At 35.6% G+C, this 22,111-nt stretch overlaps 4 protein-coding genes across 4 annotated transcripts; 2 read left to right on the forward strand and 2 right to left on the reverse strand.

The window, feature by feature from the left end:
* Positions 1-121: 121 nt before the first annotated feature.
* Positions 122-4,272, reverse strand: LOC131777131 (exosome complex component RRP42). Its single transcript, XM_059093360.2, has 7 exons — positions 4,114-4,272; positions 3,454-3,548; positions 3,003-3,168; positions 2,463-2,533; positions 2,113-2,233; positions 1,587-1,742; positions 122-1,012 (listed from the first exon to the last, which is right to left on the reverse strand). The coding sequence occupies exons 1-7, from the start codon at positions 4,270-4,272 to the stop codon at positions 905-907; spliced, it is 876 nt and encodes a 291-aa protein (XP_058949343.1). The 3' UTR covers positions 122-904.
* A 72-nt stretch (positions 4,273-4,344) lies between these two features.
* Positions 4,345-9,429, forward strand: LOC131777132 (E3 ubiquitin-protein ligase RNF166). Its single transcript, XM_059093361.2, has 6 exons — positions 4,345-4,543; positions 5,341-5,500; positions 6,301-6,398; positions 6,539-6,650; positions 7,286-7,393; positions 8,025-9,429. Exons 1-6 carry the CDS (start codon positions 4,434-4,436, stop codon positions 8,088-8,090), a joined length of 654 nt encoding a protein of 217 aa, XP_058949344.2. The 5' UTR covers positions 4,345-4,433; the 3' UTR covers positions 8,091-9,429.
* LOC131777133 (centrosomal protein of 290 kDa) lies at positions 9,413-13,852 on the reverse strand. The gene is made up of 8 exons (XM_059093362.2): positions 13,744-13,852; positions 13,526-13,659; positions 12,851-12,970; positions 11,952-12,042; positions 11,751-11,886; positions 11,599-11,670; positions 10,828-10,850; positions 9,413-10,320 (listed from the first exon to the last, which is right to left on the reverse strand). Exons 1-8 carry the CDS (start codon positions 13,774-13,776, stop codon positions 10,126-10,128), a joined length of 804 nt encoding a protein of 267 aa, XP_058949345.2. The 5' UTR covers positions 13,777-13,852; the 3' UTR covers positions 9,413-10,125.
* Positions 13,853-13,949: 97 nt separating this feature from the next.
* Positions 13,950-21,799, forward strand: LOC131777134 (ER degradation-enhancing alpha-mannosidase-like protein 2). The gene is made up of 12 exons (XM_059093363.2): positions 13,950-14,257; positions 14,955-15,065; positions 15,777-15,816; positions 16,179-16,284; positions 16,551-16,676; positions 16,796-16,933; positions 17,470-17,543; positions 18,010-18,151; positions 18,702-18,826; positions 19,188-19,332; positions 20,374-20,495; positions 20,822-21,799. Exons 1-12 carry the CDS (start codon positions 14,166-14,168, stop codon positions 21,275-21,277), a joined length of 1,677 nt encoding a protein of 558 aa, XP_058949346.2. The 5' UTR covers positions 13,950-14,165; the 3' UTR covers positions 21,278-21,799.
* Positions 21,800-22,111: the final 312 nt, after the last annotated feature.

Consider the following 22,111-nt stretch of genomic DNA (forward strand, 5'->3'; position numbering starts at 1 on the left):
GTTGAATTGCGTCCAATAAGTACCCGAGCTTATTACTAACCCCATAAATACCAGGTGACAGAGAGTACATTTTGAACCACCCACCCCCTTCCCCTTCAAATGGGATATCAATTGAACAAAATCCACTGCATTTTGCCAGGTTGTCCTGACAACTCACTGGTAACAAATAATTACCTCAAAGAGGTGGAGGGAGCTCTGGCTCAAGAAATTTTCTGGTTAGCACTTCAGTAAGGAAGGAAAACTCTGTTTATTAATGTAGAAGACAAGAAAAAGAATAAGATACTGTACAGAAGGCTTTTTAAAAAATAAATATTTTTATTCTTGATACATTAAAAAATGCATTCTTGATCCTTCCTAGTCTGTAAGAGAGGTCTCACTAACACTGCGGCACATTAGTTCCAAAGCCACTAGATATAGACCAGTGCATATGGTGGACCACGCCCTAAGTTGGCTCATTTCTTCAAGGTATGCCTAACAAGTCAGCTCATACTTTGCAGCTTTGAAGGGTAACATTTGAAAGAACAACTATGATAATCAATTATAATAAATATATGCGTGAAGTCTCTTGAGATAGATATTCGCTGATACCCTTCCTTGATATGCAAACAGATCAGTGTTGATAAGAGTTGGTGAAGATACCATGAAAGGAAAGGATAACATTATCGGACCGTCCCTCAGGCAGTGGTTTCTTGCATTTCAGTTCTTCATCATCATCACTGGAAAGGACAGATTTCACTATCCAGCTCAAGACTGTATTCAGGATATTTTCTGACTTCTATTGTCTTGCACAACTATGTCACACACCAAAGGTGAGGTGACATCTCAATCTCCATGGGTGGGTCTCCCTGCTTAATTGAAACCAGTGCTCTCCTTGACACAATTGACTTTTAAGGTGGCCCTTCATCTATAATAGGAAACCAACCTTGTCTTTATTTTTACTTGTTTCAACTTCCTCTTTTTCAAGGACTTTCAGAAGTGCTTTGTTTAATGATTTTCCAACAGAACTTGCTGTCTAAAGAAAAAACAGTGCTATCAGATAACATAATGTGATTTTTAAAATAAAACCACTCTTTTCTTAATGGTATGTATTTATTATCTCAATCATAGGTTAAAAAGGTGTCATCAGGACAGGATTGAGAATAATCACTGAAGACAATGAACTTGAGAATGCTAATCATTCCCTTCTTGCTGGTTAGTTACTGATCAAGCTCTAATTAAAATCTCTACTGGATTTCTAAGGAACATTTTATACAATGGAAGAACTGAAAAAGTTAACCACAAACAACTCAGACATAATACATTGCACCTGTTGTTATACAATCACAAATGTGATAGATAGGGTGCACAAACAAAAAATGAGTGCAATGTTTCTTATTTCATAACTTAGTTGTCTTGGATAACTGCATTAATTGGCATTAATCATTAACTACTAATCATTAATGTATATGATTTAAATGTCTTTTCTGCATTATGTGGTTCAATGTCACCTAGTCAGGGGAAGAGTAAGTAGGTTAGCAGGAGTGTAGGTATAAGAATGAATAAATAGTGTAACTAATGCTGTAACAAAAGAGAAGAACCTTCATTACCTCAGTCATCTCAAAAATAGAGTCTGGATCCAGAGCACCTTGGCCAACTTTCTGCATTGCACAGATATTGTTGTCACCATTCACTGACACTAGTAACTGAGCAAGACTACAAGCTTCCTCTTGAAGACTGGCATCCACAACATGACGATGACCAATCTAAAATGTTTTAAAATCAAATTTAAATCCCAAAAAAGCCTTCCCAAAGGCATCTTATATGGATAATGAACAAGACAGGCTTAGACCTTATTCATTAATCCCAAAAATGAGCATTCTATCAAAGCAAAGATTTGTGTAAGCTGACCCAAGTACATAATTTTCTTATGCAAATGACTTGAACCTCATTTTCTTTTCTGTAAAATTTAATTGGAAATTAATAAAATGTGTGTGTGTTTCAAAAATTGTTCCAACTGTATCTTCATGCACAGTGTTTGAGATCTGACAGTTGATTACAAGGTTGACAAACACACTTGCTGGTAGGAAAATAAATTCAAATTTCTTCACACCAATGTTGCAGGTTTCTATATACCTTACTCATAGTGACTGTTACTGGGATAGAATTGACATCCAGTCTTCTACAGTCATGTGGATCATCTGATATTTCAAGTTCTTCACCTCCTTCTTCCATAGATACTGAAACATTTGGAATTCTGAAAAAATTGAGTTAAATTTCAGATATTCACTATTCATTACAAAATGATCAATAATCAAACCAAAGGAAGACATATTTATCTATGATACATTGGCAAGGTAGGACTAGAGAAGCACCTTTGCAACAATACCAAGGTAACATGACAATAAAAATGATAATGATGATGATGATGATGAAAACAAATGATGAAGTTTGCCATTCTAACAGAATTGTACATCACATCTTACCTGGTGTTATGAAGAGCTGCCTTTACTGCCAAGGACACACAATCAAACAGATTCCCACCACATTCTAACACCTACAAGATAAACACTTTCTTATTCAACAAGTTTTAGACTTTATAGAGGGCTATCTCCCATCCTGCTGTATTACTGACAACAGAAAAAAAGTTGATCAAGTTAAAGTACACAAGTTTCTTTGGCTGAGAGGTGTTGTGAGGTTCAAGTAATGTTCTGGCTGAACTGGGCTTGATCACCAACTAAAAAAGCAGGATCTCTTCTAAAGTAATTCTGAAAATGTGATGTTTTAATTGTTAGGATTTAATCACAACAAAGTGCTCAGACAAATGGCCAATATTCATGCATTAACCATTGAAAATAACTTTTTCAGTAATAATAACTCTGCCTTGATCAACTTACAGTAAAAAAATCAATAATTTCAGAAAGGAACTTTTGAAGAGGAGCAAACACCAAACTGGCATGAATGGCAGATACATGAAGCCTCATGCAGACATTTTATAGAAAATCGACAACAAAACTTTATCGTACCAGAGCATCAATATATAACACCCAGCACTGCTTTCCAGGTAGGATGCACAATGACTCTAGATCAATGGCCGACTTGTGGTTATAAGCCTTCTCTAAACTCTTTGCCAGCATTGCTCCCAGTTCATCTCCTCCGCGACCTTCAAATTCAGGAGAAGCATTTGCAGAGCTAAAAAAATTAAAAAATAAAAAAGCAAAACAAAACAAAAAAGTGATAAAACTCTAGCACATGTAAGCAACATTTTAAAATCCAATTTCTCTTCTCCCAATATGATAAAAATACTAGCAATGTAAATTGCAAGTAGAGTAACATGTTTTGAAGATTAATACGCATCTGTACAAAAAGGTCTGTGAGTAAAATTATCTTTGAAAAAATTCAGTGGAGTTACAAAACGAAAAATACTCAAAATAGAATGCAAAACCCTAGACAATAAACAAGAATAAAATTACTTACCAGTCAACAAAGAACTCAATATATCCATAGTTTGGTTTCTCCAGATGAGGTTCTCCTATTTCTGCTTTTACTCCGACCAAGATGTCTGTTGTAGACTATGAATTGAAAAAGAAACCATGAAAACTAAAAACAAATTTCGTCAATTACTCATATCATGCATAAGTATTTAAAATCTTAAAAATCATTTACTTTTCTGTTGTATTGATAATTATTCATAACCAGTGCAGTCGAACTTTCATTTTTATCGTTTACGCTTTCTTCCCGATAACCTCTCTCGAAACAGCTGTATACACTATGAATTGAGTTGATGTTTTGCAAATGAATTGGCTTTACCGCCTAGAAGAAGAAAGATGTGAGTTGTATGTATTTTAGGACCTGAAACATTAACGAGAACTTATCATTAAAAAAAAAAAAAAGAAAAGCTTCCCAAATTTAAAACAACTCTCAGATCCCCGCGACGCGTTTAGATTAATAAACATGCCTATCTGTTATGTTAAAAAAAGTTTGACATAGGCTACAAAAAAAAAAACCAATGTCATCGAATCGTCTAGAACTTAGCCACGGAAAAAGTTAAGGTGGTCTTGCATTTACTCAAAGTTGATTGACACTCGATCAGAAGTTACGATTAGAACTGTATCCTATTCCTGTTTTATATCATACCAAACGAAGTCGTGCAGATCCGCTGGTGTTTGACACGATCCCAGTTTCCACCTCAAAATGTCTATAATCGTGACAAGACCTTCCATCGGATCGGAAATCTTGCTCTACTCCATTCACGATAAAAGTTCGTTCGAAGGAAGAAAGCATGGCATCCGCCATTTTGTAAACCTTGAATTACGTGACGTACTGATTGTTTTGATTGTGTCCGCTGATCTCAGCCATCGAGTCTGTTTATACTGCTCTGAAAAGCGGAAACTGTTGGCTGAGTTTGCAGCAGTAAATTACTGTAAACAACCTAATTTTCAGCCTCTGAGGAGGAAATGGCTACAGGGGGATATCATGGAAAACCACTGGATACGGAAGAGGACTTACAGTGCCCTGTCTGTTTGGAAATTTTCGAAAATCCCATCTCTATTCCTTGCGGACACACGTAAGTAAAGTTAATTTTAATCAGAAACGAAGTGTACTTTTTAATGGCCTAAATTTGTTCTTAACGGAAGTATCTTTTCATTTCTCTAGTTTGCATATATTCCTCTTAAACGTCTGTGACTTAGATCTGACGATTTCGTTCGTTAAGTTTTGCGAGTGCACGAATGCAAGCAAATATACGAGACTTATTCAAACCGGAAGTGAAGTAAGCCGGAATTGTTTGTCAAATTTCCTTGTTTACAGGATGAGAGAGGATTATCCTTTTCCAGACTTCCCATTTTAAAAATGTTTCATCACTATCACAGAGCAACTGTCGCTAGAATGGTGCAGGAGAAAGGTTGTCAGAGGCCACTATTTTCAAAACACCCGAAAGTGAAATTCTAAGAAAGAAGTAATTTTCTATAAATCTTTTTTCCCACAATATATCCAATCCTGGGCAAGGACTCCAAAACGTCAGATTTTTACATCATATTTTAGACCAAAAGTGTTGAAATCCCTCTTACCATAGCTGTTATACCTCTGAAGGTTATGGGCCTGGGGTAAACTTAGTTTGGTGCCCTTGTGATATTGCAGCTAGGAAAGCCCTTTGGAGGGAATTGTCTTGTCCAAGGATACTGCAGAGCTTGCTAAACAAACTTTAGACCTAAAGCCCAGTGTGCTAACAGAGGCTTAATGTCTCTCACATGAATATAAGGGATAACAACATATCTTGTGATTTGATTACTTACAGTTATGGTAATTTTGACATGGGCTGTAAAGTGATCCTTTATGAGGACTTTACCTTTCCTTTGTTTTCAGTTTTTGCAGTGATTGCTTGAGTTCAGTTGAAAATCTTTCTGGATCATCCACATGTCCTGTTTGTCGGGATAATTTCAACTTTAATGAGAAAAGAAGAGCAAGAGACATTGACCGGCAGATTCGTCACAGTACAGGAACCTGTTCTAGTTGTAACAGACAGGTACTTACTTCTGCTTTTTTTCAGTGAGATCTAAGGGCCAAGGGATGAGGACATAGCATTTTTAGTAGGAGGAAAGGGGGTGTGGTGTATCCACAGCAGACTGATGATTAATTAAAGAATGTTGAATGTTACATTTCCCTCCTGCTTCTTACTCTCATTAAAGTTGACTTGTTAACTTCTCTGCGCTTTCTTCTCCAGTCTACCTCCTTTGCTCCTTCACTGGAAACAGGGAGTTTTACTGAATTAAAGTTATGAATAAAGGTGCTTCAAATGATTATTGTTAATGAAGACCTCACTGGAAGAAAATTTTGTAAAATCAGCATCAGCAAACATTCATTTGTCTACATCAATGTGATCAACCTTCACTCTTTGAATTAATATGAATTTAAATTTCATTCATGCACACCATGAAAGTAAAGCCACTGATTTATTAAGGTAAAATTGGGACCAAAATTAACCATTCCCCACTAGTATTTCAATAGATAACATGCAGTACCTGGGGATTTGAGGTCATCAGTCCATTAACTGTCACACCTTTGATGTTGTAGGTTTTTTTGTGCTAGTGATTGACAATTCCATGGAATTTGAATGAATTTCAAACCTAATATCAACAAACAATCATGGAGTGTGATCTGCATAATCTGGAATTAAAAATGAGCATTGTTTTGGGTGGTGGCAACATTCTGCTGGCCCTCTGCTGGACAATCACACAACACAACTGATTAAAATTAATTTTCATAGTGAAAATTATGAATAGAAATTAGGTAATAGCTCACTTCTTTTGTTACTCTTTATCACAGTTTCCTATGTCAAGATTAAGAGAGCACAGATCATCCTGTGAGACAGTTTCTCCACTACCTTTTGTCCCTGTTGCTCGTACTTCACAACCTAGGCCAGAGTAAGTTTTATTTTATTGAAACATTATTGTTGCCTTAATTATGTGAACAGACATTTGGGGTAGCAAGGTTACCATGTTGCTAGAATAAGTGATTAATTTTACTGTCACCAACAACACTGTTCATTTGATTTGCTTTCTAGGCTTAAAAATCGATCAACATTCAGTTGTCCCTTTTGCTCCCAAAGTAACTTGGACAGTAAAGGAATGTTAAAGCATGTGAACAATTATCACAAAAATGAGAGGCAATCTGTGGTAAGTTGAAGAATAATTTGAATAGTTCATGTAAATGAAAAAGGGAAACAAGGCTCCACTTTCCTAACCAATTAGATTAACCCTTTAACTCTTATGAGTGACTAAGACAGAATTTCTCCTTACAATATCAATACAATATCAACCAGATAAGTGATGAGTATAAAGAAAAATATCAATTTGAGGATAGCTAGTTGATCCAATACTAAATTCTCTGAACTAACATTATAAGAATTGTATGGTTGACAGTAAGGAGAATGGCAAATTTGATCTGGAAGTTAAAGGTTAAAACTAAAACCAACTACGACTTGGTCACTGTGTTTTGCTGCACCTCAGGTGGTTTGCTTGTTTTACTATGAGTTCTCTTTGGCTCATTGTGATATCTTCCTTTGTTCTGATTAGCTGTTGCGACTTTGGTGTTGGTTTTCCAACTTCAGACTAAAAGTGCTCTAAAATAATTGATGTTGTGATTCGTGGCAAAATAGTCTTAGTAGGGATGAGCTCATGTGGCTGGTTTGTATGGGGGGAAGAGGGAAGGGGGAGGTAAGCGTTAATTGTTAATCATTGACGACGAAGCATGGCAGTGTTGGGTTGTGTAACATACTGAAAAATAGATTGAATCATTTTGTTTTATTTAGGTTTGCCCAATCTGTGCCAGCATGCCGTGGGGAAATCCCAATCAGAAGAGTGGTGATTTTGTTCAACATCTTAATTTGCGGCATAACTTTGAATATGATACATATGTGGTGAGTCAGTTTTGTGGGTTTAAAAAATTATGATCATTAAAGACTAAGAAGTTAATTTTTCTTTGAATTCCTGTGCCTATCTTTGCCAATTTTCAATGTGTTGAGTGGATCTTTAAGTTTTTTTCCACTGTGACAATTACTGAACATATATCTAATGGATATTCTGGTTGCCTGTTGAAGAAAACACTTGCTTAGTAAGTGCAAAGGCAATATATTTGTCACTATGGCCCTAAAGTTATGACGTTTGACCTTGCCCTGGCAATACAGCCACCTCGTTAAGGGCCTATTTACACAGTACAACTTTGTCGCATGCGAAAAGCTTATGACAGGCTTACGACACGAATTGTTTCATGTAAATCAAACCTACAACTCGCTTACGACTCTTAAGTCATGTCATAGGCCTGTCGTAAGCTTGTCACATGCGACAAAGTCGTGCCGTGTAAATAGGCCTTAATACATTCAGTTTTGTCCATTTGTGAGTGTATGAACAGGGTTCCACTGTAACCCTTGAATCCCTGACTGACATTCTTTAATGGGAATAAAAATATTGAACCCCACAACAATTTATTGAGGTCTGCAGTTCAAGCTTGTAGGTGAACAGTAAAAAATTTAAATCATTCTCATCTCACAGGACTTTAACAATGACGAAGATGCAATTCTACAGCAAGTTTTGGCTCAGTCAGTTCGAGACAGATGATAACTTTTAATTAATGATTTTCTTCCTTAAGTTCTTACTTTCAATGGTGCTCTTATCCTTCAATTGTTTTTTAATTAATAAGGTATTAAGATGGAGTTGAGGAGAACCACCTAAAAAACATTTCACTGTGTACTGTGATCATCCAGGTGTGAGTGGTTAGTAGTTCTGAGAAAGACAAGAAGAAACAGTCAACTCTGATTGACAACTTCTGCAAAGTTGACAAAATATCAGTAACTATGATCAACATAATCTGTCTCAGAGCTATTCTCACCAAGATGATCAGACTACATGATCAACTTTCTTGTTACTATAATTGCAATCTAGGACTATTACAGATTTCATGTTGTCATGCATCTGTTCAGTGATAGACCACATATGATGTCAAATGTGGTAACAAGAAAAAACTGGCACACAAGGCACAGCCAAGTGTCACTGAATGATGTTCCTACCATATTTTGATGTCATGTGTGATCTTTTACTGAACAAATCCACAGCAACATGGAATACATTTGTTTTGTATGATAAATAGTCAAAATTAAATGTTGTCAGTAGTGAATCATCTAATTATGTGTCTGTCCTCTGGTGGATCAAATGTAGGAACCAATCAAAATACATGTATGATTTAACCTATCATATATATCACTGTGTTCAATGTTGAAGAAATCTTTAAAACACAGTCAACTTTCTGTTAACAGATACTCATGTAAGCAGACAGTTCTACTTATGGACACTTTTTAAACTTTCCTTTTTGCCTCCCAGTCAAACTCTGTATTTATACATTCCCATAAGCGGACACTCCTTCATAGGTGGACATACACACTTAAAGAATTGAAAATTGGATTTTCTTTTGTTTACACTCTCTTGTAAGGGGATTCTCCATGGATAATAATTGACTCTTAGCAATATGATTTGTCTTGACTTTGCAAATCAACAAAAATATGAACTTTGACTCAGCAATATAGCATCAGGGTCAGTTTTATAAAATCTTCATTTGTGCACAGGAAAGCAAGCAAGCTCTCCTGTTAACCAACATCCACCCTCTTTTCTTTGGAGTTCGCTTATGGGAATAATTCTTGTAGGCAGACAGTTCTATCAATGAATACTTTTCCTAATTCCCTGAGGGTGTCTGCCTTGAGAGTTGAATTTCTTTTGACATTCAACTATGCCATCAACATACATGTGCTGGTTTCACACTTGGTGTATTGAAAAGGAATATTTGAGAATGACAGGAAACAAGATTAAACACAATGGTTGGTCTGTGATAGTAACATGTTAAAAAATTAAAACAAAAAAAAAACAAAGAAACCACAAAACTCCGTAAGTCTCTCAATAGGTTGTTTTAGTAGAGATTACTGGTAGTATCCTTTAGATCTGCTCATAAATTGCACCTATTGCACCCGCAAGTCTCTCAATAGGTTGTTTTAGTAGAGATTACTGGTAGTATCCTTTAGATCTGCTCATAAATTGCACCTATCAAAAGATAATAAGTATCTATTAAAAAAAAAAGTTGACATCTACTTAAGTGGATTCTCTATTTAACCACAAATGATACATGTAAATATTTTGGTGGTTGTTAGCTGATACTGAATGGGCTATTAACAATTTAAGGCTGGAAAGTTTATAGAAATACTGGAACTGTTAATTACAAACTAACATCATCCGACTTGATTTAATTTCCAGCTATTTAGCTAACCAATGAGCAGCATGAAATATTTTTTTCCTCCTGGATGCTATTAATTCTTTTAACCTTATTTATAATTCATCATCAGGAGTAATTATATAACAATTCTGCTCTTTAACCCTATAACTCCAGAGGTGATTAACATGTTACTTCTTCCTCTAATATCCATACATTATCCAGCAAACAGGTAATGAGAATACTCCAACTTATGAGGTAGAGGTTGTTATCTTGATCTAACACCAACTTCTTGTAACTAATTTACAAGGAAATGTGTAGAAGCTAGAGAGGAAAATTAACAACCAGATTTTGAGAGTTTAAGGGTTAAGAGCAGAGATTGAATTATTTGTTACAATACTATTGACTTGTAAATTCTCTTGCTTGTGACCTTGAGCGTTTCCTATGGCGTTTTGTTGGTGCTGTAGTTGTTATTTTAGGGAAGGAAAGACCATACTGGGAACACAGTTGTTTGAGAGCTTTCTCATAGGCACTATTCAGTCTTGCAGCTTGTTGAAGGGCATATTTTAAGTCTTCTACTTCTTCAAAGAATCCCTAAAGAAAATCACAGAGAATACGCAAAATTAATTTTTTTACTCAGACAGTGAAAAAAAGATGCTTGGGAAAAGGATACCTCCAAACAGGAGGTAGACCTAGGAATTACAAATTCATTCTTCCAAAGATCTTTTATTGACATACAAGGAGAGGTGCCAGAGAAATTTAGAATGTAGGGGGGACTGATTGTTTAGTAGCTTGTTGGCACAAGCAAACTCTTTTAGAATTGTGTCCCATGTAATATTGCATTAATAGGAGTTATTGAAAAAGAATCATGTAACATAGTATTTCACCAAACACAATCCTGATGATTCAAGATATGAAAAGACTCGAAGAAGGAATTCAACGCAATGAAAGCATTGTGCAAAGTTTTGACACACAAGAGTGGAAGGCTGTGCCCTCCCCTCCTCTCTATGTTTTTTTAAGGGGGGGGGGGGTTTGTGCTCCCCTTCTACGACAAGAAAAAATTGCTTTGACTTGCTATTAAAATTCCAGTATTTCACTAACCCAGTCCAACATCTTGAGTTCATCTGAAAAGACCAATGTGGAGTGTTTGACCCCATGGTTAAAATACAAACAGGAAAAATGTGTATTAAATTATATCACCTGATACAAATATGGTTTACGACTAACATACACATTCCATTACATGTAAGTATGCTGAAATTAGAGGATAGAGACACAACCAAGTGGATTGTAACACCTGACAAGTGAAGTCTTGAACTAGGTCATCATGTAAGTATGGGCTTTTACATCAAAGGAATATAGACACAGATTGATTTGAAGTTTTACAAATCTTTGCTCTTCATTTTTCTCACATTTAATATTTTGTTCTAACAAGTTAACCATAATTTCAGGGTTTTAAACCTAGTGAAAAGTTCTCTAGATTTACTCACTTGTAAATTCAAACAAACATAGGTGTTCCCAAGCAGACCAATTTGCTTTCCCTGTGAGCACATCTTGTCACTAAAGGTTAATATTTACTTAAGACTGCTTGGCACCATTGACAATTGCTTCACCCCAAAAGTCCCAAGATCCTAGTGTGAATTCTCCCCATGAGCTGCTACTCAATTCCTTGTAGATTAGTTACAAGAATTTGGTGTTGGATCAAGAAAACGACCTCTACCTTATAAGTTTGAGCATTCTCAATGCCCTTTTGTTTGATAATGTATGGACATTATATGGGAGAAGCTACATCACTTCAGGGATTTAAAGGATTAATTCAAAGAGATGGAAAAAAAGTTAGTTATTAATATAGTACTGAAATGAATCCCAAACCTTTACACTTTTTTCTTTCCTTAGCAATCCTATCTCTCTCTTGTGAAACTTTGCGGAGATCAGCCATTAAATCTGATTGAAACATTGATGAAATAAAAAATGATTGAGATCACTTTCCTTCTAAAGGGAGAGAAAATGGTCATAGTTTGTACCTCTCTTAGAAGGTGTTAGTCGTTCCTTAATGCCCACAGCATTAATTCTGGCCTGCAGAGCTTCATTCTCTTTGTGTAATTCATCTATTTTTCTTTTGGCATCTTGGAGTTTCTTTTCCAAATCTCTGTTTTCCAACTGTGATTAATATGTACAGTCAATTTTAGATTTTTCATCTCTGACAATGAGAAATTTATACTCACACTCAAAGTAGCAATTTGTTCCACATGGGCTGTGTTAGTCTTTAGTTCCTTCTGGTATCTCTTCATAAGATTGTTATGCATTGACAACATCCTAAAGCAAAAGACTATATTTAAGACGCAACTTTTCTTCATATGAAAGTTATAGATGATACAGAGCAGGACAATAAAGCAAAGAATTGAGCTATGTACCAACAGGTCTCTAATTTGACGGTTAAGAACATATGAAAGTCATATATATATATATCTCTAATTTTTTAAAACAGGAGACATTTTGGACAGTAAAGCAGAGAATTGAGTTATGTACCAACAGGTCTCTAATTTTTTAAAACAGGAGACATTTTGGACAATAAAGCAGAGAATTGAGTTATGTACCAACAGGTCCCTCATTTTTTAAAACAGGAAAAATTTTGGCTTACTCTAAGCTTACTAGCACATTTCATTCACAGATCAGATTGAATCAAATTCGCTCAGCAAAGTGTATCTACTTAACAGCCCTTGCCACTTGGCAACCTAAAGTAAAAAAAATATTGCTATAAAAAAATGTTTTTTGAGGCTAATGGATATTCCAAGACTCCCTACTCCAACAACCAGAGGCCATTCTTCTCCATGAGAACAGCAGGACATTATAGAGGTGTTGAAAGCAGATGCTAATTTCAGTAAACTTACTACCAAAAACAAAAAGTAATGTAAGAAGTGGCTGCAGCTTGCTACATGATTGCGAAGCACAAGTAGCCACACTTGCATGAAATTAAGTCACCACAATTTTTTCTACTTCCTGTGACAAACAGAACAGTCACAGCATGAAATGCTGCATTAACATTCAGTCAGTTTCAAAATAAAACAAATATTAATTAATAAACTGTGCCTTGTCAAAACTGAAAGATGAAGTTACAACTAACTTGGTTGTACTTTCAAATTGTTCATCTTGAGCTGGTTTCTTTTGTCTGTCGTATTGGTTTGATTTTATCGCTGATCCCCCAACACTTCTTTGTCTTTTTTCTTCAGTCTGAACTTGGACACTGTATATGGAAGGAGAAGAGGGCGAATGAACAATCTCTTCAAAAAGGTTTTAATTAAGCAGTTTGATGCAGGAGAATAATGTAAACTTACGGTAACAAGAGAACGTTCTTGACATTGAAACGAGTAAAAGAAAAAAAAAGCCAGGCCATCAGAATTTAGCTGGAGAACTCTAAAGAGTATGGAGAGAATTCTCAAATCTATAGTGCTTCATAAAAATCCAGCTTTGAGAACGTTTGCGCAACTAAATTTGGTTTGCCACATTTAAGAAATTTAATTATTATATGAAATTATATTAAGCCTGCTCGCTGTTGCCAAAAACACTTCGATCTTTGCTTAAAAGCAAGGTTTCTTGTAAGCCCACGAAGGATACCGTCAGTGATAAACAGGTATTGCTCAAGACAGTTTGTGCGCGGATTAAGGTTCATTCCGGTGCGATAGGACCGATAAATATCTTGGCGCAAAACGTCATATTACATCTTATTATATACTTAACATACTCGATGAAAAGAATTCGAAGTCAAGAGTGAAAATATACAACTGGACCTACAATTTACCTTCTTGAATTAGTTTGCATAAATCTTTGGGTAGTAAACTGCTCCTTTAGATCGTTCAGCTCTCTTTCTAGCACTCCATTTCTTCTTGAGAGTTTCTTGTATTTCTTTCTAATCCGCTCATTTTCAGAAGACAGCTGAGGAAATGACCATAAGTCTAAGGTGTTTGAACAACGAAAATGAATGAATTCGATAATTTAAACTCAGCCGAAATGGCTTACATATAGGCAGTTGTGTACATCAGGCATTGACATTTTAGAACACTACTTCACAAATTTGTGACAAGGGTAATTTTCAAACTCTGCCGCTATTGACCGTCATTATGGGAAACCGCTGACAAGGTAAGAGGAAAGCAGTGTATCCCGCGGTGTAAGAGATATCATGACTAGCGGTTTCCCCTCTGAGACTACGTTTTATCATCCAACTGGCCAATGTAGATTGAAGTTACATTTTTTTTCTAGTTGTTTTTAGTGAGAGCCAGGGATATTATGATCACTTTTCGAAAGACTGACAGTAAAACTAAGTCAAAGAGACTTGAAAAAGTCCGTCATTTAGAAGACGGTGTTACTTATATGAACCTGTTACTGTAGATACTATCACGCGACAGACAAATTATCTTAGAATTATACAGTTTACAAAAATAATGCGTCGAAAAATGGTTCCTTCCTTATTTTTGCTCTTCTTTTTGATGATTTGGGGAGAATGTATGACAAAGGAGGAGATAGAAAATTATAGGTGAGTACAGAAATCAAATCTGGCTAAATACTATATGATGTATGTTTCCAGCTGTTTTTAGTGCATCACGTCTTTACACGTTCGAAGATAATTCATCACGCTGAAATCACGAAAGGAGCACGAAAACTGCGATATTCCGTGAATTATTACGGGGGCTATTATATTTTATCATATATTTAAATTGTTGATAAGTTCGATTCTCTTAAATCGCCAGAGAAAAGCCCGCAATATTTTGCAGAAAGTGGTGCAGAGTATTAGCATATCTCCTGTACGTGCGACAATCATGGGAAGTTGTTTGAACCGCGTGTGCAGATAGTGGGTCATACAGGCACGATTTGCCCTTTGTTCCAAACATCATTACAACCCAAAATCGAGAAGAGCACATTTAGTTATCTCTAAGATACGCGTGTTTTATTTGAGTTGTGTTCCAATAATAATTCATTGCATTTGGAAAAGCGAGTCAGAAACTATTTTTAGTGTCAGAATGAAGTAAATGTAAAAGAAGTAAAGTAAAAGTATATCAACTTCTGACTTTAAATTGTAGGGTATGCAACACCCCATGAGTTATTTACATATTTTTTCACTGACCATGTACAAAAAATGTACCAAACATAACTACTGTGCTTGGAGCATTGCAGTTATGTTGATCATGGTAATTTTGAAAATAATTGTGAAGGTGAACTCTTCCTTATTTCAGGTTAAAGACAAAATCTATGTTTTATCATGGATATGACAGTTATCTCAGACACGCTTATCCTTATGATGAATTAAAGCCTTTGTCCTGTAGTGGCCAGGACACATGGGGAAGGTAAGATTGCTTTAACTGTTCAGCTACAATCAAATTTTAGCAAAAGCCCAAGTTTGATATTTTGAAATTCTCTTAACCTTCTTACTCCCAGATGTGATGAACATATGAGTTCTCCCTGTGATTCCACTAAGTTATCTTGCAAGGAGGTTATTAGAACAGACAGGCAAGCTTATCAGCCAGAGATGTCCGATTGGTGTATCACCAAACTCACCCCTCTGATCTACAAGGAAATGTAACATGGCCAGAGAGGAGAATTGCCAATTGGATCTTGGGAGTCAGAGGGTTAAAACAATAAGTACGAGTATGGGACTCTGAGTTCTAAACTGCCAAAGTCAGCAGTTTAGTCTTAAATCCTGTTGAGCTCTATTGTCTAAAAAAATTAAAGAATTAAAAATGGGGGTGTTGCATGGCTCAGAGTTCTAGGAACATAATTATATTTAAGGGTGTACTGTAAGGTTGAAAGAGGAGATAGTGTAGGCTGTTTTTCTCATACATAGCCCTCATTAGAGTTCTCCATTTGCAAAAGTTTTCATAGACTCTTTTCAGGAGCTACTCTTACCTGGACAATCAGAGCACACAATGAACCATTTCAGCAGGGTTTAGAACATTTACCCAAAGATTAGACATCTTGGTTAGCAAAAAGATCACATTAATTACTGACAGCAAATGTTGCTTATTCTAAACATGAAGTATAATTTTTTATATCATCAGCTACTCTTTAACCTTGATAGATGCCCTGGACACACTGCTAGTGAGTTGTATAAAGTTGTTAGAACCATAGAAATAAAGGAATGATTGAGATAATGTCTGATACATTTACCCATTCATTCATTTTTTATCTCTACACCTATACCTTTGCTTATTCACTTCAAAGTTGATACATAATGTAGTTTCTTTGTTCCTTCCTTAATTTGTTCATTTATTCCTTCCTTCCCTAATTAAGCCATTAAATAAGTACTTTATCATTCATTCTTTCATCTCATCCCATAATTTCAAAAGTCCTTTTGGTTAATACTAACTGAAAAATGGTGACATTTTAAAAATTCTTCACAATAAATACCAACAGAGTTCCTATGTACTTGTGTCATCTTGAGTTCTTCAATGTGTTTTCAGGTTCTTGGAAACACATCAGAGTTCCAGAGGATCACAAATCTGCTGGAACAAACTTTAGATTTTGATATGGATATTAATGTTTCTGTGTTTGAAACAAACATAAGAGGTGAGAACTTAGTTGATAAATTCAAATTATTACTGTTCTCAAGCACAATACATGTAGTCTGAACCCTTTTACAAAAATTTTCTTTTTTGCTAAAGGTGACAAATGTTTCATTATTACTTTTTAACAATAATGCTCCTTCTGAAAATAAATTTTATTTTTAAGTGATTAATGTTCATATTGCATTGTGAAGTATACAGTCAGCTAAATTTATCATTTTATTATAATTATTTTATTATTAACAATAGGTAATATTTACATTTTATTAGTTGTTGGAGGTCTTCTGTCAGCTCACTTACTTGCACCAAGGGCTGGAGTAACTGTAGAGGAAGGGTGGCCATGCCAAGGCCCTCTGTTGAGACTTGCAGTAGATGCAGCTGAGAGGCTGCTGCCGGGTTAGTATTTTATATTTTTGCTTTGTAGGGGCAGGCAAGGAAGAAAGGTCATGCAGAGTACTTGAAGAACTTTTTTTCTATATGAAAGCACAATTTAAAAGTATGTCATTAATTCTCAGCTTTTAACACCCCAACTGGAATGCCATATGGTACTGTGAATCTTCGTTATGGAGTCCCTCCATCTGAGACACCAATCACCTGTACTGCAGGGTGTGGCACTTTCATTGTAGAGTTTGGAACAATCAGCGCCTTGACAGGTAACAATAATCTTTATTATATGACTTGTTCGGTAAGTAGGATCAGTAAAATGAGTGCTATGTTCTGATTGACTTTCTGAGCAGGCAATATGAGGCCTCCCTGGAATCACCCAGTTCTAGTCAAGTTGACATTATAACCAAAAAACAACTGTCACTATCTTCTCCTGAAAACAGAGAAACAAGCACAACATGATAAGTTTCGTAGTGTAATCTTTTTCACTGTGTGATAAATGCCTCACTATCCAAGCTTGCTTAGTTGATATGGGTGTAAAGAAATGTGTTACATATAGCTTGAGAGTAGTGTAAAGTAACTGGTGAATATTCCTCATGTCCAATTAAAAGGTAATAGCTCAGGCCATTAAAACATTGCTGGAGAATTGTGTGTGTAGTAGGCAAAGAATTCTTTTATCTCTGATGCTTGTTGAACCCCCTGAATGTATGAAGTATCCAGTGTTTAATAAAAATAACAGGGTAACAAGAAGTTCCTTGTTAAGTATTGCTTTGTTTAAACTTATTAAATTCAATGTTTCAACCAGGTGATCAAAGATTCAGGAATGCTGCTATGAAAGCTTTAGAAGGTCTTTGGAAAAGCAGATCAAAGCTTGGACTGGTAAAGAAACTCTTCCATGATATTCATGCTAAATACAGGTCCTCAGTGTGATGGATATGCATCATAATGTGTGCCAGTTTGTTTTGTGAATATAATTACATTCTTATTATTACCTAATATTGCATCCTTAGATCATTCCCTACTCCCTTTGGGGGTCTCAATTTTCAGCATCCTTTTGACAGCCTAACATCAATACAGGCTGCAGTACAAATGAAGGGGGAATAGCCCTCCTCTTCCTCGTGTAAGAATGTCCACATGAAAATACTTGTGTAAAATGCTATAAGTTAAGCCCCTACACCCCTTTCTACCAAAATTTTTGCCCCTCTCTCTCCTCCTAACACCTCAATAAACTGATGTACAATCAACTGTAGAGCTTTCTTGGTTTTTAGTGCTATGCTGTTTATTGTCATGGAACAATCATGATAGCATAATATTTTCCTTTCTCTTTTTTCACTCTTTATTTTAGGTGGGTAACCATATTGATGTATTGAGTGGAAAATGGACAGCACAGGATGCAGGCATTGGAGCTGGTGTTGACTCTTACTTTGAGTATCTCCTTAAAGGGGGTATTTTGTTTAGTTTGCCGATATTGGTAGACATGTTCAAAGGTAAGCCAGGATAATTTACTGGTCTGAGTGCTGGTATTTTCACATGTAATTTATTCCTTTACAAGCCTTCCCAACTTGGATATTATCATGATATTACACAGGATAAGGAAAAGATAAACTGAAATAAGAGCCATCAAAAATAACATTCAGATCTATTGGAATATACAAAATTTTATGAGCAGGGATTGAGTAGTGGTGAGAGTGCTTGCCTCCCATTGCTGTGGCCCAAGTTTAATTCCTGAACCTGGTATCACATGTAGGTTGAGTTTTTTGTTGGTTCTCATCCTTTGTCAGTGGGTTATTCTCCAGGTTTTTGGGTCTCCTCCCTCCACAAAATCTAACATTCCAAATTCCAATTCGACCTGGAAACTGTGTACAAGAAGAGCCACCTTGTGGAATGTTCATGGCCAACTTCCCATTTTTGTTATCATCATTGTCATTACTCTAACTTATTACAATTATAAAATTATGGATGCTTACTTTAGGCACACATTTTACTTGGTGACTAACTTTTTAGTTTATCATTATTTATTCTTATTTTCTATCAAAGAATTGTATGGCAAAGTTCAGCAGCACTTGAAGATTAGTGATTGGTATGTGTGGGTCCATATGGATAAGGGTCAGATTACAATGCCAATCTTTCAGTCTCTTGATGCCTATTGGCCAGGACTTCAGGTAGGTGACAGCTGTCATTGATTAGCAGACACATTGCAAAACAATTAAGTGATGACAGCGATTGCAGGCATCTCCTTTGAAATCTGGCACTACATGATGTTAGTCAATAGTTTGTAGTCTTAACTCTCAAACACTCAGGAGTGACCAAGACAGAATTTCTCCTTACAATAACAATACAATATCAAGCAGACAAGTAATGAGAATAAAGAAAAATGTGAATGAGGAGATTTCTAGTGATTTCAATACCAAATTCTCAAACAAGCATTACAAGAATTGTTTAGTGGTCAGTAAGGAGATCTCAATTATTAATGAGATCTTGGGAGTGAAATGGTTAACATTTAAAATTGATATTTTCGAATAGACATTATGGGGTGATATTGGACCAGCATCAAGAACTCTTCAAAAGTACCACAGTGTCTGGCGGCATTTTGGATTCATCCCTGAGTTTTATCAGATAGCATCTGGAGAGCCTTACTCTGGAAGAGCTGGATATCCCTTGAGACCAGGTAGAAAAATAATAATCATATTTTGATGGCCAAAGCTGTTTTTTTTTTTAATACAATATATTTTCCTGTTATGTTACACCATTCTCCTTCTCCTACTTTCTTTATGAAAATGTGGCAAAACAAATAAAACAGTTCTACTGCACCATTGAACAAAGTGTGCTAGTTAAGCATTTATGTACAAGAATTGAAAAGTAGCTGTTGTGTATTATATCATTTCCTCTTATTCACTCTATATTAAGGAACAGACTAGTAGTTTTCTTTTGTACTGCCTCATGCAGTTCAAGCCACAATTTTCCACATGTATTGTGGAGAAATAAGGAAAACAAACCACTCAAAGAGAAATACATATTAAAATAATCCAATGTGTATTAAGGGGTCACCCACAGGGAATGACAGGATGATAGCTTAAAGCAGGTTGACCGCTTCATGTACAGGTTCCATTGAATACTAGTATAAAAAAATGCCATAATTTACCACTTAATTTACAAAAACTTGGCCAAAAATATTATAAAGGTTAATTTGGGAGATAAAGATATGGCTGAAATTTTACTGAAAGATTATTCTTAGTTTTATTTGTTGAGTGGTTGTGCTTCAAGTGACCTTTCATTAGTAAGATGGAGGACAATACAGTTATTAACCCTTGAACTCCCAGACCACATTTGTAATTCTCCTTACTGTTTACCATACAATTCTTATAATGTTAGTTCAGAGAATTTAGTATTGCATCAACTAATTATACCCCAAATTGATAGTTTTCTTTACCCTTTAATTTAATCACTTTTTGGGTTAATATTTTATGGATATTAGAAGGAGAAATTCTATTTTAGTCACTCATGGGAGTTAAAGGGTTGAGGGGTAAAAATTTCAGGGCGCTGATAACCAACCACTTAATACAGGGTGACCTCTTATACAGTGCCACATAATACAGGCTTGACTGTACATCTTTGTAGGGCATTACTACTGCTCAGCTTTTTGATAAGGGGATCTTGCAAACCTAGCAGTTCAGTTTGTTTTTAACAGCAATTGTTGGATTTGTTTTAGAGCTGATTGAGAGTGCCATGTACTTATATCGTGCAACAGAGGATCCATATTTTCTTGAAGTAGGGAGGGATATGCTGGAATCAATAGAGAGTAGTGCTAGGACACCATGTGGATATGCTACAGTGAGTTAAACATCACCGTAAAACATTAAAACATTTAATTTGAGTGCACAATTATCAGCATTTTAGGAGTTGTTGTGTACTGACCCAATGAGTACTGTGGCTAGTGCTACAAAATGTAGGTAAGGGATACATTTCAAAGATATTTTAGGTTTTACTTATTAGCATATACTAGGTATAATATTTTTGAGGATTTTAGTTTACTTTCAGAAAAAATTGAAGGAATCTTAGAATATGGCTACAGTGATGTTTATGTGTAAAGTATTAAAGGGGATACTTTTTCAGAAGATGTCTCCTTGCTAATTGGGTTTCATACTGATTTTTTTTAGATAAAAGATGTTAAAACGCATGAGCAAGAGGATAGAATGGAGTCTTTTTTCTTAGCAGAAACAACCAAGTATTTGTATCTTTTATTTGATGAACACAATTTTATTCACCAGAGCAATGGCTCTGTGGATCAACAAATCAAAGCAACGCAATCACCTTCATGCAATCCTGGCTCTGCAGGTTACATATTCAACACAGAAGCTCATCCAATTGATATTGGAGCAATTCATTGTTGCTCACCTTCAAGAATGACATATATACCTGAAGAGTTATTTAGAACTAGAGATATGTTACTAGAAAACTCCCAAGAATTGAATTATGAAAGTAATGAGGATTTGAATGATGAAGAAGATGTGGAGAAGACTTTCACCGGTGCTTACACTTGCAAGGAAAGGCCTTTCCACAAGAGATTCTCAGTGTTAGGTGCATTCTTTGAAGGAAGTGAAGAGGCACCTTAGTACACACTTGGGTTAGTCTCCTTCGCAGATTTTTTTGGAATGTCATGTAACACTCTGGGAGCCATGCTTGACTTCTTAAAGAATGGCTGGGAAGAACAATTTACGTAGATTGGCAACACAGCATAAAGAAAATAATATAAATATTTATTCAGTTGAAAATTAAAGTTCTAAAATATCTATTTTTCTAACATGGTGTAGCATTAAAATTTTGCAGCTTTAGTATTTACAGATTTGAGGGTTTTTCTGGACCCAGCTGGAAAAAAGGTCCCTTATCAGTCTTTTCTTTAACAGCCAATTAAAAAAGCTAAGGAAATCAGAATGGGCATGGGGTAAGTGCAAGGCTCCTGCTCCATTCTCTTTATGTGACAGTCGGGTTGGGTATTAAGGTATTGCCCTTTTATGTTATAAAAATCAGTAAAATGACATGATATAGAGAGTATCCAGCAGGAATTGAAAGTTGAAAATTTCTGTTTCCTTAGTCTGTTGTTAAAATACTGTTGCTCAATGAGAAAATCATAAACATCAGTTTAACAAAACAAAAAAAAATTGGCTGACCTCTGAAATAAAAATCTTGCAAAATTTTTATGCTTCAATGTTGATAACAAAATATTATTGTTTATCTCAGGATGTTGTCACTTCTGATGCGAATCACAATTTTTTGACCACATACTGCTAGTTTTATTCAATTGATGAAGCCCAGACAATAAACTGGTTTCCTTATGAAACACAATACTGCAATACTCTTCATTAGGTGTTCTGTTACAAATTCCTCACCTAAACAAGAATTGCTACATGCAGCTGCTATGTCATGGTTCACATCGGAAGTGACATCAT

The sequence above is a fragment of the Pocillopora verrucosa genome, chromosome 3 (genome assembly GCF_036669915.1).
Source record: "Pocillopora verrucosa isolate sample1 chromosome 3, ASM3666991v2, whole genome shotgun sequence".
In the NCBI taxonomy this organism is placed as follows: Eukaryota; Metazoa; Cnidaria; class Anthozoa; order Scleractinia; family Pocilloporidae; genus Pocillopora; species Pocillopora verrucosa.